At 50.1% G+C, this 16,725-nt stretch overlaps 1 protein-coding gene across 6 annotated transcripts in view; it reads right to left on the bottom strand.

The window, feature by feature from the left end:
• Nucleotides 1–15,631, bottom strand: part of TCF20 (transcription factor 20) — a 61,982-nt gene extending 46,351 nt beyond the window's left edge. For 4 of the 6 annotated variants that reach the window (XR_005719699.1, XM_040233171.1, XM_040233173.1 and 1 more), the window contains exon 1: nucleotides 6,748–15,631. Coding sequence is in view for 5 of the 6 variants with exons in the window: in XM_040233171.1 (XP_040089105.1) it covers nucleotides 6,748–12,426 (5,679 nt within the window). In the remaining variant the exon portion in view is untranslated. The remainder of the gene's footprint in view (nucleotides 1–6,747) is intronic. The other 2 variants (XM_040233172.1, XM_040233174.1) reach the window with 1 other exon arrangement.
• Between the last annotated feature and the right edge of the window lie 1,094 nt (nucleotides 15,632–16,725).

Below are 16,725 nucleotides of genomic sequence, written 5' to 3'. Positions count from 1 at the left end.
CTGTCCCGAATCATTCCATGAATTATTTTGCAGCTCCGTTTATAGGGCTGACCCATCAAAAACGCTTATTCAAAGAACTTTATTACTAGGGTAGACTCTTTACTGTGGCCTTAGGTAATCACTATCAAAATTTACCAACTCACAAGAATATTAATGCTTTTACTTAGTGTGCAGGCAGATTTTATTCTTTTCCTTCTGCTCCTCTCCTTTGAGGAGTCTAACTCCTAAGGGTGTTCATGTGGGCTAAAGCTATTTCATGAGACAGTAATTAATACTGCACCTTACATACCAGAATCCCTGCTCCCCTCAAACTAGAGCCTCCCACAAGAATAATAAAAACGAGGAGAAACTGTTTGTTTTATGTGTAAGGCCACTTTGTTATCCAGGAGGATATGTTCTGGACACTGCTGGGACGAACCACCAATTGTGCTAGGATGAAACGATACAAACCAGCACTTACTGAGTTCACAACGGGAATATATCTTCGCCAAAACAACACGTGAGAATGCCGCTCGAGGGCAGACGCCAGCCCACGGCACATGCCAAGCCCTTCTCCAGGCACTTTCCAAAGAGCACCTTGTTTCATGCTCAGGACAAACTGATTTACGGCAGGTGCCGTCTGCTTCCATATTTCACAGATGAGGAAAGCGAAATACAGAGGTCAGTGGCTTGAGCAAGTGACCAGCTAGGAAATTCCCCAGAAGCAATGTGATTCCAGGGCTGACCTAGCCCCCTCCACACACACACGCGGTGGCTGAGCCACACGGCGAAGGCAGGAAGGGGAGGAGGGTCTTTGAGGGCAACCATTAAGCTGACTGGATTTTCCCTTCTCAGACTTCTTTCCAATAAATGGGATGATGGGAAGAAACTGGCCTGCACCTGTGACCTTCAGGGTCCTGTAAAACTGGCCTTGGCGTGGGGAGGGCAGGGCTGGGGGGCACGGAAGCCGCACCTCCCTCGCGCAGGAGTTGTGTCGGGCGACACAGCGCTTTCTGCAGGAAGCACGCAGGCCTCCCTGACGGAGTCCAGGAGCCGCTGCGCATGCTGCTGTTCGCACCCCAGCCCTGGGATCGGGCCGAGACCCCCTCACCTGAGAGGGACCGAGGTGCTCGCCTCACCCTAATGTCAGACTCTTGGCTTTCTAACAAGGACCTGGATACGTGCTGAACTGAAATGAATACTTAACTTTTATGTGCTATTTGACCCCGTGAGCTCTTTAACATTGCAATACCTAGTTTAACCTCTCAGAGATGAATTACTCGGCCTAATATACAGTGACCTGTCAATATCCTTATTTATGGTCCTTCAGCACTCCAGTACTCTTGCCTGGAAAATCCCATGGACAGAGGAGCCTGGTGGGCTGCAGTCCATGGGGTCGCTGAGGGTCGGACACGACTGAGCGACTTCACTTTCACTTTTCACTTTCATGCATTGGAGAAGGAAATGGCAACCCACTCCAGTGTTCTTGCCTGGAGAATCCCAGGGACGGGGGAGCCTGGTGGGCTGCCGTCTATGGGGTCGCACAGAGTCGGACACGACTAAAGTGACTTAGCAGCAGCGGCATTTTCAAAGAATAGTCTGAGCCTTATAAGTTTTATTTAAAAATCAGGGGTAAAGCTTCTCTCATCCCTCCACCCCTAAAAGAAATAAAGAAACAGACCATAGGAAAACTCTTCCAATGTGTAAGGTAATATAATCAATAAGATTAAAAACTTCCAAGTTTCATAGGAGATTCCCTAGAATTCAGAAAAGCCAAATTCTGAAAGAAAATTAACCCTTTCTCTGGAGGTTTGGTCTCAAGGCCATCATGTAGGAACAGAAAAAGAGATATCTTATCACACGGATAAAATGTTAAGAAAAATAGGAAATAAGATAATCACACAACCTTCTGCTGCATGAAAACACGGCAACAGAGAGATGAACAAACCTTGGTGCCTTAATGTTACTGCGGACAGGCTGTGCCAGCTGTGGTGACTGGGGGTGGGGAGGGGGGAGCGTGAGGAGGAGGACAGGAATGAGGGAGACGGAGAGGAGAGTGCAGGGGCAGAGCAGGGGCGACAGGCAGGCGCGGTCACCAGGGGAGGCGGGAGACTGGAGCCGAGGGCAGAGGCCAGGAGTCAAAGGAAGGCTCAGGAGGACCTGGGCTGGTGGCTGCGCCCTCGCGAGGCTGCTGGCTTATGGAGCACACAGATGGGGTTCAGGGAGAATACGGGAGAATGTCTGGACTTTACAGGTAACAGGAGAAAGTAACCAGCCCGGTTTTGGCACTTTAACACGCGATCACACGTTCAAGATGATCGATGCATTAGTGCTTTTACACTCGTCAAATTATGTTTTTTGTCACAGTTTAAAGTAAATTAAGGGGGGATGTTAACCTGTTAGATGTAAGAGGGCAATTACTACTGCCCCTTATTTACTTATAGACACTCAGAAATGTAGACAGTGAAAGCCGTTTGTACAGGAATGTTCTAGCTTTCAGCTGTTTTCAGGTTAGTGTAACTTAGGCCTACAGGGAGAGGAACTAGTGTGTTTTGAAGACTTTGTATTATTTTGTGAAAATATCACACTTGTCAAAACACCTGATAAATACCCAGGCCAAAATGGATCTTTAATCAAATATGTGGCCTTATCTCAACATGACAGGACTGAGAACACACTTACTGAGCGGAGCAAAACTGAAGGCATCTGCTAAAACCTCAGACAAAACTAGACTCAAAGTGACCTTGACAAACTGAAACAGCGTCTATCAAATTAAATAAGAGAAGTCAAGTTAGTGTAGTTAGTGTCATTTTAATTTGTTCTCAAGTACATTACGGAGAATAAAAGCTAGACAAATAAAACTGAAAAGGATCTCTCAGTCATAGTGAAACATCAGTTCCAAGAGCCAAGAAGCGTAACTTTTTAAAACATTTTAAAACCCAACCCATCACTGGGGGCGATACTCCCTAAGCATGTGTCACTAAAGCCAAGCCATCCTGTATTCTGAGGGTGATGGACTGGTGTCGTCTCTCTTCCCATCTCACTGGGAGGCTTGTGAGAATAAAACAGATGTGCAGTGTATTGAAAAACTAAATTCAATATACCAAGCTAGCATTCTGTTCTAAAAGAGGGATGTAAAAGATAGAATGGGATCAAGGGAAGAGAAATGTAATATTCTTAAAGGGCACTGGTAGAGCGAGTCAGTACAATACAAGAAGATAAAGTGGCAGTACGAGATTTATTTAAGAGATTGGTCATGAAAGTAATATAACATTCAATATGTCAATTACATCTCAATTTTTAAAAACAAAAGTAGGTCAACTATTATGAAACCTGTCACTAAAGGAGACAGTGGAACCTGTGGTCCTGATGGCGCCACCATGGAACCGCAAGGTCGAAGTTCGGGTCTCTACTGTAAAGAGAAGTGTAGGGTCAAAAAAACCTGTTTTCGTGCCTTTTACCTTTAAGTGAAACATTCCAACTGAGACAACTAAGGCTGCAATTAATATTTTAAAAAGCAAAAGCTACTTTCCATGTTCTCTACCTAATGTGCTCCATGTTATCTAAACCGTATGAGGGATGGGTTAGAGAAAGAGGCTGCTTTCTTACGTTCAGCATATTTATTTCAATTATAATGGTCCGGATTTTATTTTGGGATATCAAAGCTGACAAGTAGAAGACTAAACTGGTACTTTCGGAAGACAGGATTCCTGACTAGGAATTCCTTACTCCTGAAGATGGAGGGGGTTGTGACTTAGGGTGGTCACATCACTATAGGGTATTCTCTACCTTCTATGAACTAGGCTTGAACTGAGACAGAGGATCTAGTGATCTGCTGAGAAGGATTTAGCCTGCTGATTTAGGATTCAGGCCATCAACTGGACAGGGAAACACACCAAAAACTAACAACAAACCAGCCCACCAAGTACTGTAAGCTTCAAAGGAAAGCTGGCCATCAGCTGGGCAAGAGGATGATCAATAGATCACTGAGCTCTCAGAACCAACTAAAGAATTTTGTACTGACTTGGCCAAAAAATTTGTTACAAGAAAACCCATAAGAACTTTCTGGCAACCCAATACTTTAGGGTCTTAAATTTTATGTCCCTTTAGGACTGTCACAAATGCCACTGTAGGGGAGTTTCCTGGTGTCCTAGTGGTTAGATTCTGGGCTTTCACTGCCATGATCCAGGTTCAACCCCTGGTCAGGGAACTGAGATCCTGTAAGCCAAGCAATGTGATCAGAAAAAAAAAAAAAAAAAAAAGTTGCGTGTCTAAGAAGCAAATCTACTTCAAACTTGGGGTTTGGGAGTGACACTGATGGTGGAGAGGAAAAAGTCCTGTGAGGAAGTAAGGGGATAGGGAAAAGGTCTAAGGGGGAAGGTGAGATCCTTGTGAGGCAGAATCAGAATGTTCTCATCTAAAATATATGTAAATTTCACACTAAGTACATCCTTGGCTATCGTTTCCAAGTACTCCCTTTTTCCAAGACACTGTTACGAATTCTGGGGATAATGCAGTGATAAAACAGAGCGTTGTGGGGAAGGCGTAGTGGGAGGGAGAGGACAGTATAAAGTGCCCAAGAACACCATGGTCCTGGCTGATAAGACACTTACTAAGTGTGGCTGCAAGTCACCAGTACCTGTGTCAAGTATGTTTTAAATATAAACCAACACAAAAATCTCAGCTGACTATACATCACAGACTAACAAACATGTACACATCTGTTTCCTTTCCATTAAAAAAAAAGGGATAAACTTATCAATGGAATAGACAAATTAAGGAGGACACGAAGAAAGGGCAGGGAAACCAACAACACACCCATGTCCCAATTCTAAAACCAGAAACAGAACAGACAGACCAAGCGCTTCAGCTGACAGAAAGCAAGCAGAAAACGCACGCAGGAGAGGAGCCGCTGAAAGCCAGTCACCTCGTGGCCGGGAGCCGGGAACTGCAACGCTCAGCAAGTGGGCGTGTAAGACAGGGCTGGAAACCAGAGCATTCGCTCCAAGTTTTTATGAGGAGCTAGGTCCCTGGCACCCCACTCCAGTACTCTTGCCTGCAAAATCCCATGGACGGAGGAGCCTGGTAGGCTGCAGTTCATGGGGTCACTAAGAGTTGGACACGACTGAGCGACTTCCCTTTCACTTTTCACTTTCCTGCATTGGAGAAGGAAATGGCAGCCCACTCCAGTGTTCTTGCCTGGAGAATCCCAGGGACGGGGGAGCCTGGTGGGCTGCCGTCTATGGGGTCACACAGAGTCGGACACGACTGAAGCGACTTAGCAGCAGCAGCAGCAGGTCCCTTACTTACCCCAACTTAACCAGGTAACTGTTCCCTCAGAGAAACAGTCAGAGAAGAAAAAAGTTGTTGAATATATCAGAAATGAAGATAAATAAAAGGTTGATCAGATTAAGTTGAAGAAAGCATGGAGAAATCAGAACAAAAGGAGTTAGAACACAGAACAGGAAAGAAAAGACAAAGCCAGAAGGTTAAGCCAGGAGGTACAATTCCTAATTAATAAGAATTCCAGCAGAAGGAGAGAATAGAGAAAACAGGAAATTATCAAAGAAATAACACCTGACAATCTTTCTGATCTAACAGCTATGAGTTACAGATGGGATGATCTCATAGCAACCACCCAGTACATGAAAAGGCCAACAAAGGCCTATCGTTTGAGATTTCAGAACTCTAGGGAAATGAGAAGGTCCTCAGACTTTCAGAGGAGAAAGACTCAATGCAAAATTAAGGCCTGAAAATGAGAGCAGTTCCAGTCAACTGTAACACCTCCTTCTCTAGGAACTAGAGAACAGGTCAGGAACCAAGACAGTGAGAGACAACTAGATTCTATACCCAAGCAACCTTCTGTTAAACAAGAAGATGGAAAAAAGACATCCCGATTCACATGATCTCAACATACTGCCTCCCAGGCATCCTTTTTCTCATGAAGATGCTTAAGGATGACGCACACCATTAAATGTGGCCCAGATCAAGTAAGGCGAAGACATGGGTAAGAAAACAGCGTTCAACAGAGCAAAGAAGTAGACGATGATGATGATGAAGAATGCCCCAGAAAAACAGACACAAAACAGACCTGAAGAACAAAAACCCCCTTGGCAAAGTCTGCATCAGAAATGTGTGGTCCAAGAAAATAAAAAGCAAATAAAAACATGAATTAGTAGTTCTAGGGAAGTAAAAAATTTTTAAAGAAAGAAGTTACAACCACAGTATTAATTTCATCAATATTACAGAGACAGATGCTGAAGAATGAAAAAAAAAAGATCCACAGATAACTCCAACAGTAGTAAAAGCTTATTGTGCTCAGAAACAGAGGAAACTGGCAGAGGACAGGTTTGAGAAGGGGTGAAACACTCATGTTTATTTTAATGAGCAGCAGGAGACTAATATGACCTGTATAACCTGTGAACACAAATTACTGATAAAAATGAAAGCTAAGCAAATGTCTCAATTACTTCATTTTCTGCCCCTCGTTTGGGCGTAGGGGCTTTATTACTACTGCTGCACTGTGTTAGTAAGTCACAGGCACGCAACACAGTGACTCACAGGTTTTAAAGGCTACACTCCATTTAGAGCTATCACAAAGCGCCAGCTGTGTCCCCTGTGCTGACCATCAATCCTGGGGCTTTACTGTGGAGGAATTACCGTGTGATCTGCAAGAATGAAACGTACGGCCAAGACAAATGAAGGTGGAAGAAAAAGAACCCAAAGGAAGTACCCGAGAGCCACGACGGGGGGATTTCTCCTACTCACCATCTCTCTGGCTATTTCCAGCGCTTCCTGCAGGCCATAGAGCCGGCCACAGACCAGGTAGATTCCATTGGCCCAGAGAATACAACCCTCGTGGACCCAAAATTCATTGCTGTCGAGAGGTAGTTCAGGGATTTGTAACTCCAACTCGGGGCCACCTTCTGAAGTGGTGGGCACGGAGGGCTTTGAGTCCAAAACAGTCTTTTCGCTGCTGCCCTCGGTGGTGGCTTTTTTACAAGGGAGCCCCCTGGACAGGGACCGGGCGCCTCCGGCACAGTCTTCCGAGCGGTGCCGCCGCTTAAACCTGGGGTGCGCAGCCAGGCTCCTCTGCTCCTTCTGCTGCTGCTGCTCTTCCTCCTCCTCAGTGTCCGTCTTGGAGCCATTCGAAGCGCTTTTGTGCCGGACCTTCACCTTGCTCTGCGTTTCCGCGGCCCTCTTGGGAGGTGGATTCTTGGGGAGAGTGGCTGCATAATCTTGGGGGTAAAAGGGTCCAAAGAGGTCGCCCATGTTCCGGTAACTGGCCCACTTGCCACACAGACAGCAAACCAGGTGCCCCATCACAGAAGACTCTGTCACCACGGGGCCCTGCAGCACGAAGGACGAGGCTGGGAGAACCTTGCTCTCGGTGCTGCTGGGCGGAGGCGTCAGGGACCGCTGGCCCTTCCTCCCCCTCACCAATTTGGTCTGCTCCTCCTCCTCGGCGTTGATGATTGTACACACGGCTCCAAGTTCACACTTATTGACTACGTGGATATAAGGGAAAAAAGACTTGTTCTTGGCGTCGGTTTTGTCCAGGGGCTGGGTGGCGTACTTCAGCTTGATCTCCGGCTCCTGGGGCTCTACGATGGGCGCAGCCTGCTTGGCCCTCCGCTTCCTGGGCTGTGCCCCGGGCTTCCTGCGTTCCCTCCGCTGCCTCTGCTTTTTCGGCTTCGGCTCTCCATCGGCAGAGCCCTCTGGTATCTGAGGGGGCTGAGGGGGTGGCGGCGGGGGCTGCTGCTGTTTCTTCTGCTTATTCACGCTGCCAATGGGTCTCCCTTTCTTCTTTCCTGAGGGGAAGTAACCCTTCGGGGGGAAGCCCTCCTGTTTGGGGGAAATCGTCACGGCATCGCTCTCTTTCTCTTCAGCCTTGGGGTTTGCCTCGGGAGCCAACGTGCCCACTGGAGGTGCGCTCTTTGAGTCAGGGAAGATTAAAGGTGCTGTCCCGCCCAGGGACCCGTCTGGTCTCCCTTGGTTACTCCCAGGCTTCTGGGAGGTTGCGGATGCCATGGCACCAGGGGGCTCCTTCCCAGCGGCGACCGTGTCAGGGTGCGTCTCCGTCTTCACCTTGTCGTCCCCACCACCGCGCCACTCCTCCGAAGACCGGGCCAGAGGCTTTTCTCCGCTCAGCTCCTGGCTTGTGGGACAGGCCAGCTCAGCTATCACCTCGCCTTTTCTCTTCTCCAGCTCAGTGTCCGGAACAGCACCGCTCCCACCTTCCGAAGGGCCGCTTTTCAAAGACAGGATGTCGTCCAGAGTAACCGTGTCTCCCCCGGCCTCTGCGCTGTTCGAGGACGCACTCCTCCTAATGTTTGGGGATGTGATCTTCTGGACGATAGCTTCAAGTTTCAACCCCCGGCCTTTCCTCGGGGGCAGGATTTTGGTCTTAGCAGGACTTGTAAGGGTAACCGCGGGGCAGTTCCTACTATCTGGACTCGGAAGGTCCTTGGAGGACTCCCTCTTAGGGATGGACTTGATCTCCTGACTGTGAGAAAGATGGGCATAGGAATTGTACGCTTTGTCAGTGCCTTCTTTCGACGGGTGAAGGAGGCGCCCTTTATCTTCAGTGTTGCTGTTCTTCACGTCCTGTGACTGTCTCTTACTGGGAATGGGAGAGATAAAAGAACGGACACGCCTCCTCATGATTAAGGGGTTTTGAGAAGAATGATCCTCTTGACCTGGAAGTCTCAGCATAACGTTACTTGGTTTGGATGACTGCGTAGACTCCGTGAGCCCATGTCCGTCGGTCTCGTGGGGTGGTCCGTACCTTTTCTGATTGGACATCCCTGGGGGGCCACTGCTTTTGGCTGGAGAAGTCTGCCGAGAGAGATCCCAACAAGACTCTTGCTGTAACTTCTGGGAGCTGTGCTTCAGTTCAATGCCTTTGTTAGAAAGACCATCACTGGACATGAGGCAGCGCCCGCCGTCCTGGCCGCTGGGGTCATGGTGCGTCCCCACCGGTGGACCGTACATCATGCCATCTTTGTCATTCTTCAGGGGGCTCCGGACTCGGTCAAGAAACTGCTGCTGCCGTGGACTCTTGCGGGGCCCCTCCTGCCTGTGCTGAGCCGCAGCGATCACTCCCTGAGCAGAGCTGCTGCCCCAGTCCTTGTATTCCTCTTGCTGCTGCTGGTACATCTGTCTCTTGTAATGGAGCTGGGAATTCAGACCTGCACTGGGGTCCCCATACACATGAGCACGCGTGTTTGTGTGATAAGCAGAGGCCAGGCTTTCTGAATTGGCAGAAAAGGGAGCGTGCAAAGAACTCCTGTTGGCCCTCTCAGAGAAGGTCATATGTGGGTTCATGTGATGAGGGTCGCCCCCTGGGCCTCTGCTCCTCCCAGGGGACATCTTCAACTTTTCTGAAAAGTCATGATACTGAGAAGGGGACCGACCCCTCATGCCCTCCCGACCGCCAACTCTGCCGGGGACTCGCCGCATTGGTGTGGGTCTGCTGTCCTGCGGGCCGTAGTCTGAGATGGAATCGTGGGTCGCCGCTCCGGGGCTGGCGTTGCCTCGGTAGGACTCATGCTTGATGCTAGCAGGGTGGCAGTGGTCTCCTGATTTCTTGTTGTTGAAACTAGCTTGGGACTTGGACTGTTCAAAGTCTTCCTCTTTTATCTGCCCACTCTGGGATTTTAGCTTTGTTTCCATGGACACCAGCCCACCTGGAAGAATGACTGACTGACTTAAACTGAGATTGAGACGCTCATTCCTCCCAAGTCTGGTGTCGGCGCCCATGTGTCCTAGCGAGTGAGCCCCTGGGTCTCGGACAATCTGTCTTAGTGGAGAAATGTCACAGATGACTGATCTTCTCTCAGAGAGGGAACCCCCGGGCTCATGGGCTGATGATGGAGGCTCTATTTCAAACTTTCTGGGAATTGGGTAGTCAGCCAAATTGATCTGTTTCATCTCAGGAGCTGTGCCACTTGACTTCCTTTCCCATGGACCCCAGTGGGGGTTTTCTAACAGGGACCCAATGCTTTTGTTCAGAAGGCCCCTGCTAGCTAACTCATTGGTCTGACTCACTAAGACGTTAGGCCTTGTGGCTCCTTCGAGGCTGCCAGCCATAGCCTGGTGCTCCTGAGAACTCCGGGAGTACCTCCTGTCGGGGTGGTGGTGGTAACCCTGAAGCACCTCCTGCAGGAGGCTGGGGAACTTCTCATTTCTACCCTTTCGCTCCCCGTGGCTGGTGAAGTCCCCTTTATCTTGTCCTGTAGGATACTGAGCAAAGCCGCTCATGTTTCTCGGCACAGCTGACCCAAAACTGTCTTTGTAACTATAGCGCAGGCTTCCAGGAGATTTGCTGGGCTCAGTCCTGCCTGTGAAACCAGAGCCCCCTGCGGGGTGCCCGGTCTGGCCATTCCCTTCCCCGTTGTGGCTGGAGTTATTGTCTCCGCTCTTGCTTCCTTTACTGCCTCCTCCCAGAGGCTCTGGCTGTGGAAGTGATGCGTGGCTGGTTTCCTTTGCCCCCCCGGTGCTGGGCGGCCTCTGTGTGGCTGCAGGATCCTCCTCCTGGGAGCCTTTGTCCTGCCCACCAGACTTTTCCACCCGGCCTGTCATGGCTTCCCGGGAGACAATCACCCCGACTGCCTTCTCGTTGGCTTTCGGGTTGCCCTCAGATGACAGTGGTGTGTCCTTGGCACCCGGCGAGGTGGTCTCTTCTCGGGCTCCGGGACTGGTGCTGAGTCGGGGGGCTTCATTCTGAGAGCCCTGTGCTGGTGAGGAGCCTGCCTTTTCTGAGGCCCCGCCCTTGTAGGTGGTGTCTGAGCTTGTGCTCTGGCCGCTCAGCTGCCTCACTCTCTCGCCTTGATCCTCAGAACTGCTGGAGCAGCCTCCATCCAGCGACTCTGCCATCGGGGACTTCAGCTGTTCTTCAGCCTGTGAGGAGCCTTCCGAGTTTGGGCAGCTGTCTGTTTTCTTGGATGACGAGGAAGGCCTCTTGGAGGTCTTCTTCTGAGGGGTCAGGGCGTCGGAAAGTAGCATGTGCTGAACCGTATTAGGAAGGTTGGCCACCTGAGTACTCAGGGCACTCAAACTACTCAAGCCGGGATCGGTCAGCCGCTTTTCAGGCACCCCTTCCAGCCCGAACCCTTTGAAGCCCGCAGCGTGAGAGTTGGGACTGGGCATCATCGACGGGGTTGGGCTGAGCTGAGGCATTAACTGCAGGATTCTGTTTCTGGAGCCCATTGGCACATTGCCTTGCCCACACTGGAGGTTCTCCCCGCTCTGCGTGAGAGGAGACGGGGTAGAGCTACAGCTTGGAGACTGAACCACAGAGGCAGCTGGGGAAGGGTTAGAGATGGGGCTGAAGTTCTGGTGAAACTGCATGGGGGACCTCACGGGAACCTCGGGCTGGCTGTACTGCCCGACCTGGCTTTGCAGGGGCAGCTTGGTGGCGGCGTTGGAATATTGCATCACGTGCTGAGGGGGGTGCTGCTGCTGCTGCTGCTGCTGCTGCTGCTGTTGCTGCTGCTGCTGCTGCTGACCCTGCTGGGTCCCTGGTGGAATCTTGGCCTGCTCAAAATTCTTCATAGATTGAGGCTGATAGCTATAATTGGATTGTGTTCCATAAGCCTGTGCGTTGGAGCCCACGTTATGCCCTTCATACTGCGATCCGGCGTTCACACTGTAACTGCCATCGTAGCTCTGCCCGGACTGGCTGAAACGCTGCGGCGATGGGAAGGAGGAGGCGGCGGCGGTGGCAGAAGACTGGTAGTGCTGGCCAAACTGCCCCACTCTCAGCTGGTAGCCGGCGGCCGAGGCCGGCAGAGCTGAGGGCCGCTGCATGGGCTGCAGGTGGGAGGTGCCGGACGCCGGCTGGCTGGCGGCCTGCGGCAGGGGCTGATGGGACTGGTAGAGCTGCTGTCGCAGCTGCTGCACTTGCTGCTGCTGCTGCTGCTGCTGCTGCTGGCTGGAAGGCTGCTGCTGGTACTGAGCGCTCCCCGGAGAGAACGGCCCTGTGTAATCCTGCGAGTAATGAGACACACCGCCAAGGGCAGAGTGCTGTGCTTGAAACTGGCCCACGTGACCCTCACTGCCATACTGATTGCCAAAGCTGCTCCCCTGGGGGGGTCCGTAGCTCTGCACCGGACCGGAAGGCCTTCGCGGAGGAGGCTGCGGGGTTCCTGCGGCCACGGGGTCCTTGTTGCCTGCCATGTAGTAGAAGTCTCCAGCTTCCTTCCTGAAGCCCTGGTAGCCCTGATGGCCGGAGGTCTCGCTGGCCATCGCGGCCGCCGCTGCCGCCGTTGCTCGTCGTCCACCACCGCTGCTGCTGCCGCCGCTGCCACCACCAGCACCCCCAAAATTCTGGAACATCTGGGCCTGGCGAGGGCTAAACTCCTCTATCCGGGATGAGCCGTGCACCTCCTGGGGGTAGCTCTGCTGGTTCCCGTGGTAACTGCTTTGCTCCCGGAAGGACTGCATACTGCTCAGCAGCGCAGCAGCAGGCCAGCAGCCCTCCTGGAACCAGAAGGAGAAAAGAGAAGCATTAGACAGACACGCATCTCCCCAAGACAAACAAAGCCAAGTTTAGAGATGGAGGGAACACAGAAATTCAGATGCCCAGGTGAAGTTAATTGTATCTTCATTTCTTATCTGGGCTTCCCTGGTGGCTCAGCTGGTAAAGACTCCACCTGCAATGTGGGAGACCTGGGTTCGATCCCTGGGTTGGGAAGATTCCCTGGAGAAGAGAAAGGCTACCCACTCCAGTATTCTGGCCTGGAGAATTCCATGGACCATATAGTTCATGGAGTTGCAAAGAGTTGGACACGACTGAGCAACTTTCACTTTCCTATTTCTTATCCTATCCGTTTCTAAAGACGCAAATACACAGAGAAATGGCCATAAGTGTGAGGCCAAAGTCTATGGAAGCAGGAAAAGAAAGCACTCTGGGTAAATACAAACTACAGCACACTTCACTGCAGTAAGGACCTCGCCCCAAACAAAGGAGGCCCACCCCCGTCCAGCTGGGCTATGGTATGGGGCTATATCACCACTGTCAACAAAGTATCCAACTAGTTTAAAATAAGTCTTCCATTTATGGTGGGGGAGAGGTGAGAAAAAAACACATTCATTTAGTTTGTTCCATATAGTATTAGACTGATCACTGAACATCAGGTGAGAGCTTCACATAATGATGAGGCAGTCACTCCCTTGGCCTATTCCCTCCCCGACTTAAAACAGAAGTCAGCTTCATGTGTCCTTCGTATACCCTGCACGATCTTGCAGGTTTACTATAACTACCAACAACCTGTGATGCTGGGTGACCCCAGGACACTCAACTCTTTCACTGCATGGGTGCCTTACTGCTTCAGCCAGACATAAAATCTTAGGGGGTTAACCTCTTCTTGACACTTAAATATGTCCCAAGACCAGCCCCCCACCCCACCCCGTGCCCCCATCCTCAATTCCCATGCAAATGGACTAGGCAGCATCAGCCAAAGTAGCAGTGATGATTCTTCCAGATTTTTCCGGAGGTGTGCAAGAAGTTTTTGCATCTCTGACCTCCATGTGGTTTCTGACTCGCCAATAGTGTTCACAAAGTTACTACGGCCATTCCTATGAAGGAGGGGATTCAAACAAGTCACACAGGAGGGCAGCAAAAGATACAGAGGAAAATTAGACTCCACCGAGCTTAGGACCCAGACTCTTCCCAAAGTCATCTGCCTCGGTCAACACTGCATTCCCTTCGTCAATGTAATTCTCGTGTAATGTAATATTCCTCTTCCACAATTAATCAAGAGCTGATTTTATTTTGTCTTTCACCTGGGCCTGTCTCCTTCTCAGAGTCAGAGATGAAGAAGACAAGGTCAAACTGCTCCAAAGGATTTTAAAATCGATTATTCAAAACAGAAATTACAAAACACACATGGGTAGGTTAAGACAAAGTTTTCCTACAAAGTTTTCCTACCTTTAAAATTTCCTCTCAGGGGAGCTGAAAAAGGAGTTGGCAGCAGGCAAGGCCGCGGTCCTTGTTAAGGATTAAGTTGATCCCTCGTGTCCGAGCCCTGCGGTAGCTCCCCATCACATCCCAAGCGAAGCTGGCCCAGGAGGGCCGCCCTCGCTTCACAGCCTCTCTGGCCTCCTCCTCTGCCGCTCTCTGCTCTCGTTCTGTTGGCGTCTCCTTGCTTCTGGGACAGGCCACCAGCCTTTCCACACGGAAACTTACTAGCTCTTCCTCCAGGCACCGGCTGGCCCCTCTACTTCCTCCCCAGCCCCTGGACAAACGTTCCCTAACCGGTTTGGCCTGGCCAGCCTATTAAAGAACAGCTTCCTCCACACGCTCACCTGGGCCTTCCTGATTCCCCTGCTACTTTTCCTCCGCAGCGTGCATTCCCAACAAGCACAGACACACAGCCCCCACTCCAACAGAATGCAAACTTCCAAGGGCAGAGTTGTGGCGCCTTGCTGTAGTCCTCCTGTCATGAGAACAGTAAGGAGCACACGGCAGGTGTTCTGTCAGCCTTCAAGAACCGGGCTCCAGCTTCCATACAGTGGCAGCAGAGTGCCACTGGCTGAGAGGAGGGCAGGAAGGGAAGGCAGAATATGACGGATCTGAAAGCCAGATGATGCTTAAAACTCTGCCCGTAAAATTCTCCAGTTCAGGGGGGAAAAGCCCAACTCAAGTCCACATGTGAGGAGACTGCAAAAAGCAAACAGGGATCAGAGCTGAAGATGGTCAGGTAACTCCAAAGTCTGAAAAGCTTGAGCCACTTCTTCCTGAAATATCTTAAGTCTAAACAGCTAGACAAGAGTCTACTACTTGGATATTAAGTTTGATGATATGATCACATGACGCAAAGTCACCCTTAAACTTTCAAGTACAAATAATCTCAGCATCTAAAGGAAACCGCTTCTCAGCCTCCTCAGACTGCTGCTCTCTATGTGGCAGCGGATCTGCTGGGCACCAGGTAATTCCTACTGGAGAGTCTGCTGCAGTGCCTCACACTGGACCAGCACTTTACAAGCACCAACTCATCGAATCCTCACAAAACCGGTATCTTCATCTTCCAGGAGAGGAAACCGAAGCCCAGAGTTCACAAGGCTGGCCGGGCAGTCTGCCCCTCAGGCCACGTTCTCAGCACTACAAACCAGAGGACGGAAGACGTGGTCAGTGACAACTGCGCTGGTCCAGCCACAGGTCAGCCTGGAAAGTGGGTGCCTCCACCTTCTCTGTTTCCCTCTCATAAGGAGCCCCTGAATAAGCCACCTGGGTAGGACTTAAGATAATCAGCACCGCTTCTGTCCACACAGGTTATCTTTCCTGTTTGTGGTGTTCTTCTACCCTGGCTCTCAGAGCCAAAGGCCTTCTCTACATAATAAAAGGCAGCTGAAAGGCTGTGGACAGAGGAGCTGGCCGGCTACAGTCCATGGGGTCACAAAAGAGACACAACTGTCTGAGTATGCACGGCTTAAACAGAACAAAAAGACTAAATCTGGCAGTTTAATGGAAAGCTTCCTGAAAGATAATCTCTCCATAAATAAATACCTTACATGTAGTTTAATTAATCATTCTGCAAATAAAATCAGGCTTCTGAAAACTGAATATATAAACAATGTTGCCACTTGCTCCAAATTTTTCCTAAATAAGCACTGCTAGGAAGCAAAGGAGAATCCCAGGGACGGGGGAGCCTGGTGGGCTGCCGTCTATGGGGTCGCACAGAGTCGGACACGACTGAAGCGACGCAGCAGCAGCAGCAGCAGCAGCAGCAGCAGCAGCAGCAGCAGGAAGCAAAGAACCCTTAGCATCAGCACTCCCCACCTCTGGCTGCCAGGCTCCTTGGAAAGTCCCATCTCCATTCCTTAAAAAACTGGAAATAGAACTGCCTTGTGACCCAGCAATCCCGCTGCTGGTTATACACACTGAAGAAACCAGAATCGAAAGAGACACGTGTACCCCAATGTTCATCGCAGCACTGTTTATAATAGCCAGGACATGGAAGCAACCTAGATGTCCATCAGCAGACGAATGGATAGGAAAGATGTGGTACATATACACAGTGGAGTGTTACTCAGCCATTAAAAAGAATACATTTGAATCAGTTCTAATGAGGTGGATGAAACTGGAGCCTATTATACAGAGTGAAGCCAGAAAGAAAAACACCAATACAGTATACTAACACATATATATGGAATTTATAGATGATAACAATAACCCTGTATGCGAGACAGCAAAAGAGACACTGGTGTACAGAACAGTCTTTTGGACTCTGTGGGAGAGGGAGAGGGTGGGATGATTTGGGAGAATGGCATTGAAACATGTATACTATCATGTAAGAAACGAATCGCCAGTCTATGTTCAATACAGGATACAGGATGCTTGGGGCTGGTGCATGGGGATGATCCAGAGAGATGATATGGGGAGGGAGGAGGGTGGGGGGGGTTCAGGATTGGGAACACGTGTTCACTCGTGGCGGATTCATGTTGATATATGGCAAAACCAATACAGTATTGTAAAGTAAAATAAAGTAAAAGAAAAAAGAAAAACCCATCTCCAGAGACAGAGACAGATGTGGGTGTGGTTCCTTCAGAGGTCTGCTCTTGGCCTCACTTGGAGGTCTCCTGTCCTGTATAACGATGTCATCCTCCCTACTATTATAACTGTGGTTTTGGACTAGATGAGGGGGGAAAAAATCACTCCCAAGTGTACTAGCAATTGAAAATGTAAACCCAGAATATTTTAGTTTCAGCATTAGCATATAAATAAGCCACTAATCGCTAGTG

This window comes from Oryx dammah, unplaced genomic scaffold (assembly GCF_014754425.2).
Source record: "Oryx dammah isolate SB20612 unplaced genomic scaffold, SCBI_Odam_1.1 HiC_scaffold_29, whole genome shotgun sequence".
Lineage (NCBI taxonomy): Eukaryota > Metazoa > Chordata > Mammalia > Artiodactyla > Bovidae > Oryx > Oryx dammah.
This window is presented reverse-complemented; position numbering and strand designations above follow the sequence as displayed.